General features: G+C 34.4%; 1 protein-coding gene across 2 annotated transcripts in view; it reads left to right on the top strand.

Moving 5' to 3' along the window:
• Positions 1-24,842, top strand: part of ADAM9 (ADAM metallopeptidase domain 9) — a 188,742-nt gene that overhangs the window by 41,544 nt on the left and 122,356 nt on the right. For both annotated transcript variants that reach the window (XM_077152534.1, XM_077152535.1), the window contains exons 3-9: positions 2,936-2,994; positions 6,396-6,474; positions 9,296-9,372; positions 10,381-10,576; positions 11,800-11,865; positions 13,555-13,626; positions 14,696-14,865. In XM_077152534.1, the coding sequence (XP_077008649.1) occupies positions 2,936-2,994; positions 6,396-6,474; positions 9,296-9,372; positions 10,381-10,576; positions 11,800-11,865; positions 13,555-13,626; positions 14,696-14,865 (719 nt within the window). The remainder of the gene's footprint in view (positions 1-2,935; positions 2,995-6,395; positions 6,475-9,295; positions 9,373-10,380; positions 10,577-11,799; positions 11,866-13,554; positions 13,627-14,695; positions 14,866-24,842) is intronic.

Genomic DNA, 24,842 nt, shown 5'->3' on the forward strand with positions numbered 1-24,842 from the left:
CCCACCAAATGCTAGATGCTGTTTAGATAGTGAACAAAATCCATAAATTTCGTGGAGCTTCCATTCTAGCGAAAAGAGAAAGACAATAAACAAATCTAGTTACTTAAGATAGTGATGAATGTTATAGAGAAAATTAAAGCAGGAAAGGGGATAGGACGTGCTTGGGGTGGGGGCAGTACAGTTACCTTTTTAGTAGGATGGTCATGAAAGGCTTTACTGCGAAGGTGATCCTGAAGCAAAGCCCAGAAGAAGGGGAGTGAGCAATCTATAGATATTTTGGGGAAGAATATTAAAGAAATCAATCCTCAGACTCTCAGAATTCTTTTTTTTTTTTTATTAATTAAAAAAAGAATTAACAAAACAATTAGAAATCATTCCATTCTACATGTACAATCAGTAATTCTTAATAACATCACATAGTTGCATATTCATCATTTCTTAGTACATTTGCATCGATTTAGAAAAAGAAATAAAAAGACAACAGAATAAGAATTAAAACAATAATAGAAAGAAAAAAAAAAAAAACCAAAAAACCTATACCTCACATGCAGCTTCATTCAGGGTTTTAACATAATAGCATTACAATTGGGTAGTATTGTGCTGTCCATTTCTGAGTTTTTATATCCAGTCCCGTTGTACAGTCTGTATCCCTTCAGCTCCAATTACCCCTTCTCTCTCTTTTTTTTTTTTAATTAACGGAAAAAAAGAAATTAACCCAACATTTAGAAATCATACCATTCTACATATGCAATCAGTAATTCTTAACATCCTCACATAGATGCATGATCATCATTTCTTAGTACATTTGCATCGGTTTAGAAGAACTAGCAACATAACCGAAAAAGATATAGAATGTTAATATAGAGAAAAAAATAAAATTAATAATAGTAAAATCAAAACAAAACAAAACAAAACAAAACAAAAACCTATAGCTCAGATGCAGCTTCATTCAGTGTTTTAACATGATTACTTTACAATTAGGTATTATTGTGCTGTCCATTTTTGAGTTTTTGTATCTAGTCCTGTTACACCGTCTGTATCCCTTCAACTCCAATTGCCCATTCTCTTACCCTGTTTCTTCCTCCTGCTGGACTCTGTTACCAATGACATATTCCAAATTTATTCTCGAATGTCTGTTCACATCAGTGGGACCATACAGTATTTGTCCTTTAGTTTTTGGCTAGACTCACTCAGCATAATGTTCTCTAGGTCCATCCATGTTATTACATGCTTCATAAGTTTATCCTGTCTTAAAGCTGCATAGTATTCCATCGTATGTATATACCACAGTTTGTTTAGCCACTCTTCTGTTGATGAATCAGAATTCTTAATAGAAATGACAATGATGGCCAAGAGCAAAAAGTCTAGAAGGACATATGCCAAACCTGTGGCAGTAGAAGGAGATGGTGTTTTCAGTGCCTCAATGGAGATTGAAGCAGATAGCAATGAGATCTCAGATTCCTACTCAGGATGTGAAAGTAGAATGCTAGGATTTAGAACTTGATCTAGGCTGTAGAAGTCAGAGGTCATCGTGCCCTGGCAGAGGGATTAATGTTAATGGCAAAGTGTTAACTTAGAGATAGGAGACAGAATGGAGAAGAAATATACACTTCTAATAATGTTATATGTTGGGCTCATTCATGACTTTATTCTTTTTTTGGGGGTGGTGGTGCATGGTCTGGAAATCAAACCCAGGTGTCCCATATGAAAGGTGGGCAATCTGACCACTGAACTACCTGTGCATCCGAGTTTATTCTTAATTTAGAGTTGGATCTCCTTGTTTTAGAGATCACACTAAGTCCTTTTGGCTAATGAAATGGTGAGTAGCTGGGTGCTTTAGTTTTCTGGGTTCTCAAGCAAATACCATGCAGTATGTTTGCTTAAACCTTGGGAATTTACTGGTTTATATTTTTGAGGCTAGAAGTCAGAGTTAAGACATCATTAAAGTGATGCTTTCTTTCTGAAAATTGAAGTTCTGGGGCTGGGCTGTCGGTGATCTTTGGTCCCTAGACCCTGACACACAGGAGCCCTCCTGGCCTCTCCCTTCTCTTCTGGTTTCTGTTGACCTTCAGGTTCTTGTTTCCCATGCTTTTCTCTCTTTGCCTGAATTTCATTCTGCTTATAAAGGACTCTGGTAATAGTATTAAAACCCATCCTGATGTTGTTGAGTCACACCTTAAATGAGGTAACTTCAATCAAAAGGTCCTACTTACAAATGGGTTCACATCCACAGATATGAATTAAGTTTAAGAGCATTTTTTTTAAAGGTACATGGCTCCAAACCACCACACTGGGGAAAAGAAGAAAGCATCTCATGAGGTTTTTAATGTGTTTGTTACCTTAATTCATTGTAAGACATGATTATTTCATGTACCACTAAGAAAGAAAGAACCAGAAATGCTGCCAGTTATACTGGTTTGTCCTTCATTGTCTGATGCATTGTAATTTCAAAGATGTTAAAATAAAGGGGAAAAGTGTGTTTAAAATTAATGAAATGTAGTAAGCTGTGTGAAGATTTTTAAGTCATCAGGTGTATACATTTCTTTTGAAGTTCTGCATAATTAGAACTAGGGGTAGTTGCTTGAATTAAGAGATTAGTTTTATTTAAACAAAAGTAAAAAATGTTTTATAATGTAAGTAATAAATAACGGACTTACAAGATAGTACACAAACTTGTAGTTGAATATGAATCTAAGTAAGTGTTTAGGTAAACATTGACATAATTGTTCACATTAGGTTTTTTAAAGGAAACTAGGGATTAGCAGAGTATTTTCTTATTATATAACAGCAAAAAAAGAAGTTTCTTTTGTAAAACAATTGCAGTCAGTATGAAATTATTTTAATTTAGAATGGAATTTCCTGTCTTATAAATGACCCATTATTGAAAAGTAATTTACAAGATGGTGTTCCCCCTCCCCCTTTCCCATGTATTTAGGTATCTTATGTCATCCAGACAGAAGGCAAAGAGCATATCATTCACTTGGAAAGAAACAGGTAAGAACTTTGATTTACTTTGGTGTTTCAGTAGTGTTTTCTTCAATAGAATATTGGTTTCTAGTTAGATATTGCTTAGTAGATTGATAAGAAGTGAGGATAATAAGGGTAGATGTATGGAAAAAGCCATACTATTTTGTATTTCTTCTGATGTTAGAGCAAGGGAAAATAAGTTTAAATTAAAATAAGAGAAAGTTGCACATAAGAAGAAAACTTTAAAATAATCACAACTGACCCAGCGAACAATTGAGCAGAGGTAAAGTCTTAAATGGCCTTTCATCTTCCCTTTTTAATCTCTTTACTTCATTTTAGTATGTCTTCACTTGATTCTGCCTCAGTCTCCTGTGTTCTTTGACTGCTCTTTTGAAGTGCATAGTCCCTGTGCTGTACTACCCAAGTTCATGTCATCTGCTCTGTGCTTAGGATCCCCTTCTCCCCTTCCCTACCTAGCAAAACTTCCTATTTCATTTTTGGTGACTACAGCAAAGAAGCCATCTAATAAAACTCATTTACACTGAGTTATGAATGAGGGAATGCAGTGTCTGACTTTGTAGGGAAGTGCTGCTCAAGTTGTGGTCCTGATAGGAGCAGCAGCATCACCAGGAAGTTTAAGAATACACATTCTCAGACCTAACCCTAGACTGCATCAGAATTTTTGGAGGTGTATACCAGCAGTCTATTTTAGCACTCTTCCAGGTGATCCTTTGAGAAGCACTTTTTGTCTTAGAATAGGATATTGACTCAAAGGGTTCCAGTCTTCCTGGCAGAATTTCAGACAGTATGATAGATGCTTTCAGAGAAGCATTCCTAGGCTTTTAACTTTAATTGATAGAAGCTAACATTTATAAACTATTTTTCTTCTTCCAGGCATTTTATCTCCTATTTTCATATTTATTATTTTATTCTTAAAAAAAGATTCTGCTTGACTCTAGTGTAATGATATGAATATTAAAACATTTAATAGATCTAAATATTTTCTCCTACAAAGAGATGTATGTTAATTAAAATTATTGTAACAAATAACTCCTTATGTTTGCATAATTTTCAGCTTATAAAAATTTCCATAACCATGTTCTTAGGTGTCATATTGTCACAACAATATGTTATATGTTATATAACAGTCTTTATTGTCCTCGTTTTGTGCATATGAATACTAGGTTTAGGAAGTTGAGTTCACTTACTCAGCATCACATAGTTTGCTCCCATTGTCTTAGAATAGTGGTCTCAAATCTCTTGAGTATTTAATTAAATCTGTGAACCCTCTCTTATGGAAGAGTGTACATAATCATTTATATAGAGATGTTTGGCAGGGGGCTAGTAATAGGGAGGCAGAATATACCAAACATCTTCTCTGCCTGTGTTGAACAAACTTAAAGCCAAAATAGGAGGGTAAGTTAGATAGGAGCTCAAAATAACACTTTTATTATGGATAAAGGCTGAGTTGGAGGATTTAGCTTAGAATGAGAGCCTGATGGACCCACTAATACTGACCCTAGTGTTAGGCAGGTTTGGCCATTCATGTCAGTGTTCTACTGACATGTTCTGTTTCTGCTTCTGGAGAACAAGTAGAATTTGTGCTCTTACTTGGCCAGCAGTGACTTCCAAAGAGGAAAGAGAACAGAACCAAGTCAAGAATCTTGTTATTCTTTTCAAATTTACCAGTAGAGAGAGCAAACTGTTTTTTTTTTTGTTGTTGTTGTTGTTGTTTTATGTGTGTGTATGTGTAGGGAAGGAGTGTAGGAGAAGGGGAGACAGTGCAATGAATGCACAGGGTTGGATAATTGAAAGGACTCAAGACTTTATAGGCTATATACTTGTGTAATGTCTTAATAGAGTTAGAGAGAATGCAGGTAATCATGGATGGGTTTGAAAACTTTCTGGCACAGCCATCGCTACTCCCCCCCCCCCCCCCCTCCGCCTCGCCCTGCTTCCCCCTCCACCCCTCCCTATCCCCCTGCTGCCAGGTTCCTTCTCAGTTGCACAAATGTGCTTTGCCTTCAGATTAGTAACCACTGAGGTATGTATGAGGTATCTTACTCTCAGGGGAGCCCTGGCAAAAGTTTACCGAAGGGGTCCTTTACAAAGTGTCAATGGCTGAGAGATTCCAAACAGAGTCGAGAGGTTATCCTGGAGGTTATTCTTATCCATCAAGTAGATATCATCTTGTTATTCAAGATGTAATGGAGAGGCTGGAGGGAACTGCCTGAAAATGTAGAGCTGTATTCCAGTAGCCATGTTTCTTGAGGATGATTGAAGAATGATACAGCTGTCACAGTGTGACTGTGTGATTGTGAAAACCTTGTGTCTGATGCTCCTTTTATCTACCTTGTAAACAAAGGAGTAGAACATATGGAATAAAAATAAATAATAGGGGGAACAAATGCTAAAATAAATGTAGTTTGAAATGCTAGTGATCAGTGAAAGCGAGGGGTAAGGGGTGTGGTAGGTATAATCTTTTTTTTTTCCTGTGTTCGTTTTATTTCTTTTCTATTGTGTTTTTATTTCTTTTTCTGAATTAATGCAAATGTTCTAAGAAATGATAAGTATGCAACTAAGTGATGATATTGTAAATTACTGATTATGTATGTTGTTTTATTTTGTTTCTTTATTTTTTTAATTAATAAATAAATTGAAAAAAAAAGGGGTCCTTTATATTATGCTGCTTATATGGCTAAAGTCAGGCTATGTAAGTGATTACATCAAATGCAAACCATCATTCTAGCCATCTCTATATAAGATAGGCAAGCTGGTCCTGGGTGCCTCCAGCAGAGTTTGAACTTTGAACAGCACATTATAAATCACTAGCTAGCACATTGCATCTCTGACTTGTCCATAAGCCCTGAAGGTGAGCATAGAGCTGCTGCAGTCCTGCCGCAGAATAACTCTGTCCTTACACGTGTGATTATACTACTGAACTTCCTTCGCATGGAAGCTTCAGGAATCAGGAATGTTTTCCCTAACATCTGAGACAGAATTTTGCCTCTGTACTTATTAGGTGGTTAAGGCAATGAATGCTTCTTCATATAGGAGGTCTAGAAGAGAGAATAAAATATATATATATTTTTGTACAAATATCGTATGCTATAAGTAACCTTATTTATACTTTTCCCATGAGATGTATCAGAAAAATTTAAGGAAAATTAAATTTAAGAAAAATTTAAGTTTTTTGCAACCAGTGTTTTATGACCATTTGAAACAAATGTGCAGCTTAATGTTTTTTATGAGTAAGTAATGCACACTATTTCAGATTCAAGTCCCTTTATGGGCTTTTTAAAATAGATTCTTTTAATAGTAATTTATAGTGAAAGGTTTTATTTATTCCTGCTCATCTTTTTTAGGAATAATGTCTTAGGAGTTGTGCCCTTATGTTCTTGATTTAAATTGATATGTTCTTTTTCCAGAGATCTTTTACCCAAAGATTTTGTAGTTTATACCTATAACAAGGAAGGGACTCTGATCACTGACCATCCCGATATACAGGTAATATATTTTCTTCTTGATCATCCAATAGCAGGATTTAAAACAATTGTCATTTTAAAATGAATTCTACTCAGATACTCAAGCCTGTTATATTATACAACTCCAAAGGGCACCATTTCCATTATAATATATGGAATTCTGAGGGGTAAGGATGGGTGCATTTATGTAGGCTAAACTGTACCTTACAGAGCTGTCCAGTATCTCAGTACTTAGAGTTTTTTTCCCCCCTAAGACTAGGAAAATAATTTATTTAATGATAATCATCCTTACTAGTTATGAAATGGGCGGGGGGGGGGTTTATATTTTGAAAATAGAAGTTTTTGATTTTTCTGCCAAAAGTTAATAATAGCTTTGAAAGTATACCTTAATTCCTTATTGAACCATTTAATTTGCTATTAGTATAAAAATAATTTATAAAGCTATTATCTAGTTTTCATCACCAGTGCGTTTCAGAAAGCTATTTTTCACAAAGACACAAAGTTTAAAAAAATCACCTTTAGGTTGCTGGGTGAAATAAAATTCCAGATTACTGTATGTCTTAGAACCTTGCATATGTATTAGAAATTATTTTAATTCCTCAGAATAACTGATCCTCTTTGTTTCCTCTTGTGGCTACTAGATTGTTCTCTAATAGTTCTATGCACTTCTCTTCCCACTAGTTGTGTTTTTGTGATTACAGAGAATTAGTTTGTATTTTCAAAATATTCCAGTTCCTCTTGTTACTGTTATTGTGCAGTTTAATAAGATGTTTCATAAACTCACAAAATACTATTTTTTTGATAACTAAATACTTTGAAAATATTTAATGAAAATAAGTTATTAAAAAATCATTAAGTTGGTAAATTAAATGACCAACTGCTGAATTTCAGTAATGTCAGATAAGAGAGCTTCTATTACAGTTGAAGCTAGAAACGTTTCATCTTTGAGTGCTATGAATTACAGTATTACTATCTCAAAAGTGCTGTTTTATTTGTAATATAGAAGGTATTTATTTGCTTCTGGTGAGGAAAAGCAACATCAACGCTACTCTTTATAAGCACTAGAAAGCAAAAAATTAGTGATTGAGAATTGTCCCACACTAGCGAAAGCTGTAAACTATTGAAATTCAGTGTTCAGCATATACTTGTTTTAACATGTTAAAAACTTTCACAATTTCAGACTAACAGGAAAGGTTGCAGGAATAAAGCAAAAATTTGTACATATCCTTCATCTAGATTTCTCCAAATGTTAACATTTTACTATATTTGCTTTATCTTTTTTGCCATATTTTTTTGAACCTTTGAGTATGTTGCAGACCTAATGTCCGTTTACCCTTAAATACTTCAGTATATATTTCCTCAAAACAAATAATTCTTTTATATAACTACAGTGTAACTTCTTTTGTGAAATGCCTGTACTTGTCTTTTGCCCAGTTTCTTTTGGATTTTGATCTTTTCCTCCTTAATTTCTGAGTTCTTTATATTTAGGAAGATTACCCTTTTATATTTAATATTGGTTGTAAATATTTTCTCCTTTTCTGTCAGTTATCTTTTGATTGTTAATGGTGTTTCTTTCCACACAGAAGTTAAAAAAAATTTATATAATAAAATTTTACTGCATCTAGATTTGAGTGATAGTCTTTCTATAAACCCAGGTTAAAGAGGAAGGCACCTATGTTTTCTTCTAGTTTTTATTTGGTTTCATTTTTCATATTTAGATTCTTTTTCTCTTTGGGGTTTGTTCTTATGAATGGTGTGAGGTAGAGATCTAATTTTATCCTTTTTTTTTTTTTTACAAATGTTTAACCAGTGGACCAAGCATCGTTTATTAAAAAGTTTATCTTTGATCTAGTAATTTGAGATGCCACTTTTATCATTTAAAGTTCCCTGTGTACTGTGATCTATTTCAAGACTTTCTATTCTGTTCCACTGATTGAACTCTCTATTCATGTCAGTACCATACTGTTTTAACTATGGGGGCCTTGTGATGTGTCATCTCGTAGGGAATCCTCAACCTCCCCTGGCTTTTCCTTTTTAACATTTTGTAATTGTTTTAAAGGTGATAAAATTTTATCAGGTACTAAAGAATCTGGTATTAGTAAATGACATGTATGCATTTCCATTGCATTATGTTATGTTTGTGGTTGATTTCTTGCTCAAAATTAAACCTATAAATGCATACATATTTGAACCTGGTCAAGTCTATAACTAATAATAACATTATTATAGTTATTAATAAAATAAATAATATATTTATCATATATTATTAAATAATATATTATATAAAAATAAACAATGTATTTATTATATATTTGTACATATCCTTCATCTAGATTTCTCCAAATGTTACATATTAATACATATATATTAATATATAATAATTATATTATTATATTCCTTGTAGGAAGAAAAGAAAAACAAATGATCAAAACCACTTTCTTCCCCCTCATACTGATTTTTTTGTTGTTGTTGACATTATTAGGCTCTCGCTTGAGGTCCTCTTTTGTAGTACATGCCAATTGGCTGCTATTGCTTTTTTGATTGACTGTGACTTAAAATGTTAAACATGGTGTAATATTATCTTGTTCTGCCTCTAGGCTGAAAGGTCACTGGAGCAGAGCTGTTTATACTTAGTATCCTTACGAATTCTACCTGAACATTTGTGTACTGATAGGGTGACAGTAGATAGTCTGAAAAATGCCGTGTGATAGCATGAGGTGCCAGTAATATAAATAAACTTTTTTAGTTTATTGGCCTCAAGTAATTTTGTGAGCTCTGCATTTTCTCTGATGATTTTCGATATCATAACAGTATTTGAAGATAATACAGCATTTCTCATTTAGAGTCACTGCCATTATCAGGGCTATGTGGAGGGAGTTTATAATTCATCTGTTGCTCTTAGCGACTGTTTTGGACTCAGGTAAGGAATTTTCTTTATCTATTTAAAAGAAGAATTTTCCCTGTTCCTCACATCTTCTTCTATCTCTGTCTCCAAATTAAGTCATTTTGGGAACTTTAACAAGATTAGATTTCATTTTGAACTCATTGAATGTCTTTGTAGCTATGTTGAAGATACTCTTGGTGCGTTTATTTAGGATACTATTATAGTTGGTGAGTTTTAATATCCAAGGGGAAATTTTCATTTTTTGAGACCACTAAATTCTATTTAAAATATACTTTATTCTGTAACACCTTCTGTTTATAAAATTTTCATCTATAGTCTTTCATTTAAGCCTCATAATGACTTATTATCCCCATATATAAGTGAGCAAACTGAGGTTAAGAGAAGTTGTAGCACACAGCAGTGAAGTGATCATGTTAAAATTACATTTAATGAGTGCCTGGCAATATAGCACTGTGTTGGTTGACTGAATGCTGATTGAATGTATAAATATTACTTCTAATTCTAAAGCCAACTCTGTAAGATGGCTGTGATTATTTTCATTTAAATAATATTAACACTGAATAGTTAGTGTGTGCCTGGCAATGTTCTATGTATTTTTTGCTTATTAAGTAATTTAGTTTTCAGAACAACCCTATATATGTAGTAAGCTATGGCAGAGGTTAAATAATTTGCTGAAAGTCCCATAGCTAGTAGGACATATAATTTGTATCTAAACTGTGGTCCTCTGGCTCCAGAATGCACCCTTTTAACCACTAATCCCTACTGCTTTCTGTTTAACCGTAATCCCTCAGAGAGGTTATTTAAGTGTAACCGTCCTACAGTGGTACTAGTAAGTGACTGTCTTGAGCTTTAAATTTAGGTCCACCTGACTCTGAAACGTCTGGTTTTTTCTCTATATCATGTTACTTCTTCTTATACTTGTTAAGAACTAAGGCTTGCATTCAGGTTTCCTGATTCTTTTCTCTCTGTGTGTGTGTGTGTGCGTTTTTCTTAAAAATTTTTACGTGGTAATGGAATTTTTAGAGGATTGCTGCATTTAGAGAATACAAGTTATGGGATTGAACCACTGCAAAACAGTTCTCATTTTGAGCACATCTTTTATCGCATGGATGATGTCCACAAAGAGCCTCTGAAATGTGGGGTTTCTAATAAGGATATAGAGAAAGAAATCACAAAGAATGAAGAGGACGAGCCTCCTACCATGACTCAACTACTACGAGTAAGGAAATAGTATAATTCTTTATGCTCATATTACACTTTTAGAAAACCATGTACTTACTCATTAACACTTTTTTTTTTGCCAGTCCTGTGCCAGGTATTGTGATAGGTACCAGGAGATACAAAAATGAGCAATATGCAGTTCCTGCCACCAAACTTATTACAGTCACGGTGGGATATAGTTTCCCTGCTTTGGAAAATAAGGCTTGAATCTTAATAGTTGTGCATGTGTTTTTTTTTTGCATTGCAACTTAATAGTTCATTACACTGTCTTTCAGAGGGCAACAGAATTATTGTTTAGATTCTCCCTACACAAACTGGAATGGTGATTCTTGAACTATAGATTGGAGAAAGAGAGAGATTTGGTTTTAGGAATTCAGATATTACTTCTAATTTTCAAACCAACCTGATAAGATGGTTATGATTTTCTCTATTTAATTAACAATGATGCAGATAGTTGTTGTCCAAAGGCATTAGTATCCCTGTTTTGAGACTTCTTTAGGTCTTACCGCTTACTCTGGACCTGGGTTTCTTAGACTAAAATGGTTCTAGGACTGTATCAACCTCAGCTGTAGGGAATATACATTTCTGCATTGAGATGATGTGTTGGAAAAGGGGTGTGCCTGGCGCTACCTTTGATTCTATCAATGTCCAGTGTATTTTTACTTAGCCCATGTTAGTTTATGATATTATTTTCACTGCCTCTCCTACAAACCATCCACTCTTTTGGCTATTGGAGTGTTCTTTTTAACTTTAAACATTGGAAAACATTTAAACTTTAGCTTATTCTGAATTTCTGTAAAATCACAAAACTAGTCATTTTTAAAGTGGCAACTATATCCTCACTTCTGCTCCGGATAATTGGTGGTTATTCTTTCTTTTTTGCAAGATAGTGATGGGTTTCCCATTAAAATGTATGTCTGTTTGTGTATATAAGTGTATCGTTTTTATTTTAGAAAATCAGTAATTCTTTTGCTTTGTAAACTTGAATAATCCATTTTATCTTTAACTTGAGTTTTTCTCAGATCAGCTCAAATATCAGATATCACTTTTCTTAAGATATTTTTTAACTGATGTAGACTATGTTAAGTAAGATCATTTTGTAGATGTTCTAAATAGGCATGAAACAAATGACCAGAGATTAGGGTTAGGTCATTATAGAGTATGCAAAACTTATGGCCTTGTAAATTTTGTTTGCCTTCATGATGTTTGTGTTTTTGACAGAGAAAAAGAGCTGTCCTGCCACAGACCCGCTATGTGGAACTGTTCATTGTCGTAGACAAGGAGAGGGTAGGATTGGTGAAAGTTTTTCCTCTTTTTCATGAAAAGCAGATAAGTGAGCATTCCCTGAAGAAAATGTAAAATGTATTTACATTAATTTTTCTTAAATGATAGTTTTAAAACCAAAATTACCTTTTTTCTTTAAACCTACTTAATATTTATAATACCACCAGAAGCTGAATGTAGCAAATCTGACTAACTCTAACTGTACTCTTTACTGATGTTTTTTCCCGCCGTTCTTTCTGGCAACTTGCTTATGCTCAATTTCTTAAGTGACACTGTACTGCCCATCACTTAGGGTCTTGAGAAATTTTTAGCTGACTTTAAAGGACTGCCATAAGAAATAAAAACTTGTAGGTCTTGGCATGCTTCGGAAAGGAAAATATGGTTTGGAAAATATAAAAAAGAACGTTAACATATAAATAGTATTAAGTTTCAAAGGACAAGGATAATACCAAGGCAGTTTCCTTATGTGTATTTATGAATTTTGCTTTACTTTAGAGATATACTGAGTCTGTCTCAGCATTTACGGGATTACTGGTTTTCAGTATGACTGCTATATCATTTAAAATATGGATTATTAGAAACTTTTTGTCTTGCTTTTGCTACAAACCTAGTCTGTAGAAAGATGATTGACAGTTTCTTTCTTGTAAGCTGCAGAGACAGTTTTGAGGATTTTTATGGTTTGAAAGGAACCTTCTAGTGTAGGCTGGAAAAGAAATAAGCTATTTTTATTAAAGCATAAAATTATTCATATTTCCTCTCCATAGGTTCATTAGCCTCAATAGATAAAAGGAGAAAGAATAGGAAATATAAGCAAGTGTGAACTCTGTGCCCCAATAATGGGTAAAAAGATTGTGTAGACTATTTTGGACACATCACAAAAATAGTGTTTAAAAATATTTTTCTTTATTAATTTCCAGATAAATTATTACTGGTGTAAAAAAAAGTGGTTCGTTTCAATCAAACCCTGTCAAATGTATTCAGTTTTTTTCTTATTTAAGAGAATATAATATTTCCTATATGATAAAATCTGGTATTAATACCTTTATTATAGCGTAAAACCATAAGTTCTTTTTAAAATTCTTTTTTTGTTTGTTAGCAAGTTGGTCATTACTTTAGCATTGGTCATTACTTTAGCATTACTTTAAAGTAATGCTAAAAGAAGATATTTGTATTTAGCCAGGTCTCAAAGAAAAGTATCAGTTGTGTCATTTGTTTGCCTTAATATACTTCTATATATTTCTGTCTCTTATATAAATGTCTCAACCAGTGATCACTGGTTAATCTCTCATTATTGTTATAGCCCAGGATTTAGAAAAAAAAATCATTTATTCCTTTGGTTATGCATTTCACTTGATTTAAACTCTGACTTTGTGAAATGCTTGGAAATAATTTTGCATTGAATTAATAAAAGAACTAAGAATAAACTCGTTGCAAAGTTATACTAATTTGGAGAAGGATTTACATCTCAGTGCTTTTTTATTCATATTCATTTTGGACTTGTGCTTGTTTTCCTTTTATTCCTATTTATCTCTAACCAGTGTCCTCTAAATTTATTAATTTGAAGTGCTGGTAAATGATAAATGCTTCAATTTTTGGTTCAAAGGAAATATTTGAATTCCTTATTTCTCTGTAGCAGATTATAGAAGTTTTTATTCTTAAACTACTTTGGTAATAATTTTCCTTGCTTTTCAGTATGACATGATGGGGAGAAATCAGACTGCTGTAAGGGAAGAAATGATTCGTTTAGCAAACTACTTAGATAGTGTAAGTTGTATTTTCTATCAGCAAGGTTATTCTATCCTATCCCTTCACAGTCTTGGAACAGAATTTAAAAGTTGTCTCAATCTGAACTCTTGACTACCCCAGTTTCTAAATGACTCAGTCTTTCAGAGGTCAGCTTTCTAGTTTGTTTTATAATTTTACTTATGTTGGAAATGAAAGTTTAAGTAGAAGAGATTTTATATTAGCATGTACTTTATCTTCAGGGTAGATATGCTATAGGATTTGGCAATTATGAAAAGATATTTCAATTTTTATTGAGAGAATCTTATTTTGAATAAAACTGCCTCCTACTTTGAAACCTTGATATGACAGTATTAATTGTGTGTGTGTCTGCATGTAATTTGGATTGAAATCTTGGAGTTCATCCAGATATATATTGAAAAATTAGATAGAGTTCTTAAGATAATTTCATCTATACTGGGTTCCTTGATATGCACAGTAAGTCTAATAAGAATGATGACAATGAGGATGCTGCTAGCATTCTCTTAATGAATTCTTACAATTTGCATTTATTAACTTATTTACACTTCATGGTATCCTGTGAAATGGATATCATAGTTCCTTGGGGCATGTGTGATTAAAATTTTAGGTACGAGTTTAGAAAGGTAATATGTTCATATGCTGTGTATTACATCACAGCTCCACCGGGATGAGGGCCAGCACCTTGTAATCAGACTCATTAGTCTCTCTGCAGTGAAATGTATGAGTATTTATATTAAGTAGGATAAATATTGACTATAAGTAACCTTGCATCAATTCATGGCAAGTTTCAGAACCAAATTTACCAAAAATTTTCAGTTTTCAGAGTTCAGTTTCAGATTTTGAAATGGAAGATAAAAAGAACTTTGAACCTCTGTTATTATCATTTTGTGGATAAGGAAACTGAGACTCAGAGAGGTTAGAGTCTTATTATATTGAAGGAAAGTTTTTTTTGCATGTGGGACTCCTATTTTTAATATAAGTAGTTGTGTTACTTGATCATGTGGTTAAAAGATTTTTTTTTGTATTCTTTAACATATTTTATATACATTTATTTCTCTTTTCTTTCTAGATGTATATTATGTTAAATATTCGAATTGTGCTAGTTGGACTGGAGATTTGGACAAATGGAAACCTAATCAGCTTAATTGGAGGAGCTGGTGATGTGTTGGGGAACTTTGTGCAGTGGCGGGAAAAATTTCTTATAACACGTCGGAGACATGACAGTGCACAGCTAGTTCTGTAAGTAATCTTTTAAAAAAACTACTATTAATGAAATGGTCAGAATAATAACTTCTGCTTATTTCCTTTCTTTTTTTTCACATGGGCAGGCATCAGGAATTGAACCTGGGTCTCTGGTATGGCAGGCGAGCACTCTGCCTGCTGAGCCACCATGGCCTGCCCTTATTTACTTTTATTAGAATTATATTCTTTTAAGTTTTTTTTGGTGTTCATTTAAGTGAGGAAAGCTCAGTTTGATGCCATGGGGCAAGATGGGACCATATCATAATGAGACCTTTCTTTTGTGTTGGATTCTTTGTCCCCTTTGTCCCATGTTTTTCTTCCTCTTTTTTGGTTTACTTCCTCATTTTGGCACAGCATATTCTCTTGCTGCTGCTGCTTCTTTTTTTTTTTTAAAGCGGGCAGGTTTATTTCTGTGCTCCCGGGTTGAGTTCACCAAGCCCAAGATGAAGGGAGGTGAGTCAGTACCTAGATGATGGTATGGGCAGTTTTTAAGCAAGGGGGTCAGGTGATGTCTGAAAGGGGTGGTTCTCCGGAAGTCAGGCTCTTACTGCTTCTTGAGAAAGAATGTATAGAAAGAAAAATTTTTGGCTGATCGCTTGTCTGAGAAAGCACTTATTGTATCCTCACATTTGTTTGATTTGGCTGGGTATAAAATTCTGGACATGAAATCTTTTTCCTACAGAATTTTGAAGGCATTGCTCTGTGTCTTTGAACTTCCATTATTATTATTATTATTATTAGAAGCATGAAGCCATCCTGATTCCTTACTTTTTAAATATGACCGGTTTGTTTTTCATTTCTCTGGAAACTTGTAGGATCTTCTCTTGGATCCCAGGCTTGTGAATTTCCTGTTGATATGCTTTGGTGTAGAGTCTTTTATCAGTCACTGTGCTATGTTCTCAATTGGTAATTTCAGTGGGAAACTTGTGTCCTATTATCCTTCAGTTTTAGTACTTTTTCTTGAATTATTTTGTCAGTAATTTCTTCTTCTTTATTTTTATTCTTCATTTCTTCTGGGTTTCTTTTTTTTAATTTATTTATTAATTAAAAAATTAAGAAACCAAATAAAACATCAACATACATAATCAGTAATTCACAATACCATCACTTAGTTGCATATTCATCGTTTCTTAGAACATTTGTATTAATTCAGAAAAAGATATCAAACGAACACAGGAAAGAAAAAAAAAAAAGATTATACCTACCATACCCCTTACCCCTCACTTTCATTGATCACTAGCATTTCAGACTAAATTTATTTTAGCATTTGTTCTCCCTATTATTTATTTTTATTCCGTATGTTCTACTCCTTTGTTGACAAGGTAGATAAAAGGAGCATCAGACACAAGGTTTTCACAATCACATGGTAACGTTGTGACAGCTGTATCATTATTCAATCATCCTCAAGAAACATGGCTACTGGAACACAGCTCTACATTTTCAGGCAGTTCCCTCCAGCCTCTCCATTACATCTTTTTTTTTTTTTTTTTCTCCATTACATCTTGAATAACAAGATGGTATCTACTTGATGTATAAGAATAACCTCCAGGGTAACCTCTCGACTCTGTTTGGAATCTCTCAGCCATTGACACTTTGTCTTATTTCCCTCTTCCCCCTTTTGGTCGAGAAGGTTTTCTCAATCCCTTGATGGTGAGTCTCCGCTCATTCTAAGATCTCTGTCCCACGTTGCCAGGAAGGTCCACACCCCTGGGAGTCATGTCCCACGTAGAGAGGGGTAGGGTGGTGAGACTGCTTGTTGTGTTGGCTGGAGAGGGAGGCCACATCTGAGCAACAAAAGAGGCTCTCTTGGGGGTGACTTTTAGGCCTAAATTTTAAGTAGACTTGACCTATCCTGTGTGGGGTTAAATTTCATATGAACAACCCCCAAGATTGGGGGCTCAGCCTATAGCTTTGGTCGTCCACACTGCTTGTGAGAATATCAAGAATTCAACTTGAGAAGGTTGAATTTCTCCCTGTTCTCACCATTCCCCGAAGGGGGCTTTGCAAATGCTTTTCCACTCACTGATCAAATCACTCTGGGATTCCTCAGGGCATTACTCTGGACAAACCAACAAAATCTCATGTCCTACTGAGATTCCAAGTACTTATGACATTCAATCAAACTATCTACATAAGTTATGTTAGGAAATGCACTAGTCAAAATATAAATTTTGTAACAAACATTTTTTGCTTTAGTCTCACACATAAGGTGACATTTTAAAATATTATCATCTATTTTCGGCACCCTGCAGTAATGACATTCCTTTGTTCTTCCTCATGCAAAAACATTTGTAAAATTGTACATTGTACATTTCACTATTATTATACACTCTAGGCATTCCTAGATTATACCATCTCAGTCTTTAACATCTATCTTTCTTTGTGATTTCATTTATGCCTCAGCCCTCCTCCCTCTATCATTCTCACATGCAACTTCATTCAGTGTTTTAACATAATTGTATTACAGTTAGGTAGTATTGTGCTGTCCATTTCTGAGTTTTTGTATCCAGTCCTGTTGCACGGTCTGTATCCCTTCAGCTCCCTTTACCCAATATCTTACAGGGTTTCTTTTTATTCAGGTATTGAGTTTCTTATACTGGTCCTCAAATTTTATCTTTCCTCTTTCAATTTTTTCTTATTAAAAAAAATTTATTAAAGAAATAGTGCATTTACACAACAATCATGTATAAAATACAGGATTCCCATACATTACCTATTAATTCTGGCTGGAACTTCTAGCACACTGTTGAATAACAGTGGGTATCCTTGTCTTTTTTCCAGATCTTAGAGGGAAAGCTTTCAGGCTTTTACCATTGAATGTGATGTTAACTGTGAGTCTTTCATATATGCCCTTTATCATGTTCAGGAAGTTTCCTTCTGTTTCTGTCTTTCAGAGTATTTTTATCAGGAAAAGATGCAATCCCATAAGTTATTTTTTTAGTTGCAGATCTTACTGAGATATATTCATATACCACATAATCCATCCAAAGTATACAATCAGTATCTCACAGTATCATCACCTAGTTGTGCAATCATCATTATACTCAATTTTAGACCATTTTCAGTGGTCCAAAAAGAAAAATAATAGACTTAAAAAAAGGAAACCCAAAATATCCCTTATCCCTTATCTCCCCCTACTATTGACCCCTACTATTGGTGTGGTATACCTATTACTGTTCACGAAAGAATATTAAGTTATTATTGTTAACTGTAGTCTGTAGCTTACAATAGTTTATTCCCCCCCATATACTACTCTTATTAACTCCTTGTATATGTGTCGTACATTTGTACTAGTTCATGGAAAGAATGTATTTATATTTGTGGTGCTCATCAGTGACATAACAATGACTCTAAACAACTCCTTTCAACCCAATTCACCTATCCTCACCTCTATCCATTTCCAGACATTTAAGTTCAACCTTGTTAAGAATTCTGTGTATATCAGGCAACTGATCCCAGTTCTCTAGCTGGTGTCAGTCTCTAGGTAAACCATTTTTGATGTTTTGTGACTATGAATTTACATATTCTAGATAGTTCATATTAGTGAAATCATATAACATATGTCCTTTTGTATTTGACTTACTTCACTTACCATAATGTCCTCAAGGTTCATAAATGTTGTGTGCTTCAGGACCTCATTCCTTCTTACTGCTGAATAGTATTACATCATATGTACATTTCACATTTTGTTTATTCATTTATCAGTTGATGGACACTTGGGTTGTGTCCATCTCTTGGCAATTGTGGACAATGCTGCTAAGAACATCTGTATGTGTTTCAGTTTGCTAAAGCTGCTGGAAAACAATATGCCAGAAATGGTTTGGCTTTTACAATGGGAAATTATTAGTTTACATGTTTATAGTTCTAAGGCCATGAAAATATCCCAATTATGACATCAATGGGACAATACCTTCTCTGAAGAAAGTGTGGCATTTGGGGTTCCTCTGTCATATGGGAAGGCATATGGTGACATCTCCTGATCCTTCTCTCTCTAGTTTCGTTGCTTTCAGGGCTGCCTCTTTCAATTTCTGTGAGTCCTTGCTTGCTTCTCCTGGGGCTTTTCTCTTTTAGCTCTCTCTAGGTGTTTCTCTCTGAGTTCTTTGTGTTTCTCTCTCTTTTATCCTCATAGAAGACTCCAGTAAAGGATTAAGACCCCACCTTGAATGGGCTGAGTCACTTCTCAATTGAAATAAACTTAATCAAAAGATCCCACCCATAGTAGGTCTGCCCTGACAAGAAAGGATTAAAAGAACATGGCTTTTTTCTGGGGGTACTTAACAGCTTCAGACAGCACAATGTGCAAATGTCTGTCAGTGTCCCTGCTTTCAGATCATCTGGGTATATACTAAGTAGCAGAATTTCTGGGTTATAGGGCAATTCGATATTTAGTTGTCAGAAGAATCACCAAACTGTTTTCCACAGTGGCTGTACCATTTTAAATTCCCATCAGTAGTGAATAAGTGTTCCTATTTCTCCACATTCTCTCAAATACTTGTAGTTTCCTGTTTGCTTAATAGCGACTCTTCTTATAGGTGTGTAGTATTGATTTGGATTTCCTTGATAGCTAATGAAGGTGAATAAATTTCCTTGTGCTTTTTGGCTTAAAAATTTTTATTAATAAAATCAATCAACATACAATATAAAAATTCTTAAATTGCCATACTTGGTACGCAATTAATGGTTCACAATATCATCACATAGTTGTATATTCATCACCATGATCATAAGAAATAAAAAGAAAAACTCATACATACCATACCCCTTACCCCTCTCTTTCATTGACCATTAGTATTTCCCTCTACCCAGTTTATTCTCACATTTGCTCCTCCTATTATTTATTTATTTTTAACCCATATTTTTTACTCATCTCTCCATACCATAGATAAAAGGAGCATCAGAACAAGGTTTTCACAGTCACACAGTCACTTGCAAAAGCTATATCATTGTACAATCATCAAAAGAAACAGCTACTGGAACATAGCTCTACCATTTCAGGCACTTCCCTCTAGCCTCTCTAATACACCTTAAACTAAAAAGGGGTTATCTATATAATGCATAAGAATAACCTCCAGGATAATCTCTTGACTCTATTTGAGACTCTTAGCTACTGACACTTTATTTTGTCTCGTTCTTCTCTTCCCCCTTTCAGTCAAGAAGATTTTCTCAATCCCTTGATGCTGAGTCCCAGCTTGTTCTAGGATTTCTGTCCCATGTTGCCAGGAAGGTTTACACCCCTGGGAGTCATGTTCCACATAGAGAGGGTAGGGCAGTGAGTTTGCTTGCCATGTTGGCTGAGAGATAGGCCACATCTGAGCAACAAAAGAGGTTTTCTGGGGGTGATTCTTATCATTGTGCTTTATAGCCATTTGTATTTCCTCTTTGGAGAAATGTGTAGTCATGTCTTTTGCCCATTGTATAATTACATTGTTTGTCCATTTATTGTTGAGTTGTAGGATTTCTTTATGTATTTTGGATATCAAACCCTTATCTGATAAGTGGTTACCGAATATTTTCTCCCAGTGAGTTGGCTGCTTTTTCACCCCTTTGACAGAGTCCTTTGAAGCACAGTTGTATTTAGTCTTGAAGAGTTTTCATTTATCTATTTTTTTCTTCATCGTTTGTGCTTTAGGTGTAAGGTTTGAGAGGTTACCTCCTATTATTAGGTCTTGAAGATGTTTCCCTATATTTTCTTCTAGGAATTTTATGGTACTGGCTCTTATATTTAGGTCTTTGGTCCATTTTCAGTTAATTTTTATATAGAGTGTGAGATAAAGGTCTTCTTTCATTCTTTTGTGTATAGATATCCAGTTCTCTCAGCATCATGTATTTGAAGAGATGATTCTGTCCTAATTCAGTGGATTTAGGGGCCTTGTCAAAAATCAGTTGACTGTAGATCTGAGAATCTATTTCTGAACTCTCAATTCAGTTCTACTGATCAATATGTCTATCTTTATGTCCGTACTATCCTGTTTTGACCACTGTGGCTTTATAATAAACTTTAAAGTCAGGAAGTGTAAGTCTTTCCCTTTCATTCTTCTTTTTCAGGATGTTTTTGGCTATTTGAGGTATCTTTCTCTTCTAAATAAATTTGATCACTAACTTTTCCAGGTCTTCAAAGTGTATTGTTGGAATTTTGATTGGTATTGTGTTGAATTTGTAGGTCAATTTGGCGAGAACTGACATCTTAATGACGTTTAGCCTTCCTATCCATGAACATGAAATGTCTTTCCACCTATTTAGGTCTTCTTTGATTTCTCTTAGCAATGTTTTATAGTTTCCCAAATACAGGTCTTTTACATTCTTGGTTAAGTTTATTCCTAGATACTTGATTCTTTTAGTTACTATTGTGAACGAATTTTTTTTCTTAATTGTTTCCTTGGATAGTTCATTACTAGTGTATAAAACAGTACTGATTTTTGTATGTTGATCTTGTATCCCACCACTTTGCTGAATTTATTAGCTGAAGTAGTTTAGTCATAGTTTTCTCAGGATTTTTCAAATATAGGATCATGTCATCTGCAAATAATGAGAGTTTTACTTCTCCTTTCCAATTTGGATCCCTTTTGTTTCTTTTTCTTGCCTGATTGCTCTAGCTAGAACTTCTAGTACAATATTGAATAACAGTGGTGACAGGGGCATCCTTGTCTCATTGCCAATCTTAGATGGAAGGCTTTCAGTCAGTCACCATTAGGTATGATTTAGCTGTGAGTTTTTCATATAGTTCTTTTATCATATTGAGAAAGTTTCCTTTGAATTCTACCTTTGAAGTGCTTTTAATCTAGAAAGTTTACTAAATTTTGTTGAATACCTTTTCAGCATCAACTGAAATGATCGTGTGATTTTCCCCTTTCAGTTTGTTAATGTGTTTTATTACATTAATTTGTTTTCGTGCATTGAACCACCCTTGCATGCCTGGAATAACCCCCACTTGGTTGTGGTGTATAATTCTTTTAATGGCCGTTGGATTTGATTTGCAAGTATTTTCTGAGTATTTTGCATCTGTATTCACTAGGGAGATTGGTCTGTAGTTTTCCTTTCTTGTAGTATCTTTATCAGGTTTTGGTGTTAGAGTGATGTTAGTTTCATAGAATGAGTCAGGTACTGTTCCCTTTTCTTCAATTATTGGAAAGAATTTTAGGAGGACAGGTGTTAATTCTTCTTGGAATGAATGATAAAATTCCCTTGTGAAGCCATCTGCTACTGGGCTTTTTTTTTTTTTGTATGGAGGGTTTTTATGAGTGATTCAGTCTCTTTGCTAGTGATTGATTTGTTGAGGTCTTCTCCTTCTTCTTGAATGAGAGTATGTTGTTTGTGTATTTCTAGATATTTGTCTCTTTCATTCAAGTTGTCTAGTTTGTTAGCCTATAGTAGTTTATAGTATCCTCTTACAGTGTTTTTTATTTCTTTGGAGTCTATGGTAATGACTCTCCTTTTGTCTGATTTTATTTATTTGTAACTTCTCTCTTTTTAAATTTGTTGGTCTAGCTAAGGAATTGTTGATTTTATTGATCTGTTCAAAGAATCAACTTTTGGTTTAATTAATTCCCTCTTTTTTTTTTTCCAGTTCATTTATTTCTGCTTTAATTTTTGTTATATCTTCTGTTTGCTTTGGGGTCAGTTTGCTGTTCTTTCTCTAGTTTCTTCAGTTTTTCAGTTAGGTCTTTGGTTTTAGCTCTTTCTTCCTGTTTAATATACATATATAGTGCTACAAATTTCCTTCTCAGTACTTGCCGTCACTGCATCCTGTAAGTTTTGATATGCTGTATTCTTGTTTTCATTCATCTCAAGATATTTACAAGAGAATACTTGCAGTTTCTTCTTTGAGACACTGATTGTTTAAGTGTCTGTTGTTTAACCTCTGTGTATTTGTGAAAGTTCCAGTTCTTCAGTAGTTATTTATTTCCAGCTTTATTGCATTTTGATCAGAGAAAGTGCTTTGAATAATGTCAGCATTTTAAAATTTATTAAGACCTGTTTTGGTCAATCCAGGAGAATGTTCCATGAGTGCTTGAAAAGAATGTATATCCTGCTGATTTGGGGTACAACGATCTATATATATGTCTGTTAGGTCTAATTCATTTATCATGTTTTGTAGGGTCTCTATTTCCTTATTGATCCTCTGTCTGTCCTGTGTTTTGAAGAGAATGATGTGTTGAAGTCTCCCAAACTTATTGTAGAAATGTTTTTCCTTCCTTCAGTTTGGCCAGTGTTTGTCTCTTGTACTTTGGAGCATCTTGATTACATGCATACACATTTATTATTGTTATTTTTTCTTGGCGATTTGCCCCTTTTATTAATATATAGTGTCCTTCTTTGTCTCTTACAGTCTCCTTGCAATTAAGGTCTATTTTAATCTGATATTAGTATAGCTAGCCCAGCTCTTTTGGTTATTGCGTGCATGGAATATCTTTTTCCATCCATTTACTTTCAACCTATTTGCATTTAAAAAAATTTTTATTAATAAAACCAATCAACATACAATATGAACATTCTTTTTTTCATCACAGTTGTATATTCATCATCATCATGATAATTTCTTAGAACATTTGCATCAATTCAGAAAACGAAATAAAAAGAGAACAGAAAAAAATTCATACATACCATACCCCTTACCTTTCCCTTTCATTGATCACTAGCATTTCAATCTACTAAATTTATTTTAACATTTGTTCCCCCATTATGTATTTATTTTTAATCCATATGTTTTACTTGTCTGTCTATAAGGTAGATAAAAGAAGCATCGGACACAAGGTTTTCACAATCACACAGTCACATTGTGAAAGCTGTATCATTATACAGTCATCTTCAAGAAACATGGCCATGGGAACACAGCTCTACATTTTCAGGCAGTTCCTTCCAGCCTCTCTGTTATGCCTTAACTAAAAAGATGATGTTATTTAATGCGTAAGAATAACCTCCAGGATAACCTCTCGACTCTGTTTGGAATCTCTCAGCCATTGACACTTTATTTTGTCTCATTTTTCTCTTCCCCCTTTCAGTCAAGAAGGTTTTCTCAATCCCTTGGTGCTGAGTTACAGTTCATTCTAGGATTTCTGTCCCATGTTGCCAGGAAGGTCCACACCGCTGGGAGTCATGTCCCACATAGAGAGGGGGAGGGCAGTGAGTTTGCTTGTTGTGTTGGCTGAGAGAGAGAGGCCACATCTGAGTAATAAGAAAGATTCTCTTGTGGGTGACTCTTTACGGAGTAAAGTTTCATATGAACAAACCCCAAGATTGGGGGCTGAGCCTATAGCTTTGGTTGTTCCCACTATTTGCATTTTTAAATCTAAAATAAGTCTCTTAATGTTTAATTGGTGCAAAATTTATGTTTTGGGTAGTACATTACCTAATTTTTTTAACTTGTGTGGGTCAGTTTAGCTGAACACCATAAGTACATGGAATCTTGAATAGGGCATGAGATGTATAGGTTAATGTGATGCCCAGTATATCCCAGGGTAATTTGGGCAGTGAATAAAAAAATATTTGCAAAGTTCCCTTGGGGGATTGGGGAAAAAGGAGAAAATTTTAAACTTCCCTATCTGGGGAATTCCAGATATTCTCACAAGCAGTGGAGACAACCAAATCAATACTTATTCACCATATCAAACGTATTCCTGCAAAGTTGAAGCTAATCCTACTTATAATTATGCACAAGAGTCACCCCCCCAGTGAACCTCTTTTGCTGCTCAGATGTGATCTCTCTCTAAGCAAACTCGGCAGGTGAATTCATTGCCCCCCCCACCCCCGACATGGAACATGACTCCCAGCGGGTAAATTTTCCCAGCAGTGTGGGACAGAACTCTTGGGATAATCTGGGACCGAGCATCATGGGATTAGGAAAGCCTTCTTGACCAAAAGGGGGAAGAGAGAAATGAGACAAAATGAAGTTTCAGTGGCTGAGAGATTTCTAACAGAGTCTAGATGTTTTCCTGGAAGTTATTCTTATGCATTATATAGATATCCCTTTTTAGTTT

The sequence above is a fragment of the Tamandua tetradactyla genome, chromosome 3, assembly GCF_023851605.1.
Source record: "Tamandua tetradactyla isolate mTamTet1 chromosome 3, mTamTet1.pri, whole genome shotgun sequence".
Classification (NCBI taxonomy): Eukaryota; Metazoa; Chordata; class Mammalia; order Pilosa; family Myrmecophagidae; genus Tamandua; species Tamandua tetradactyla.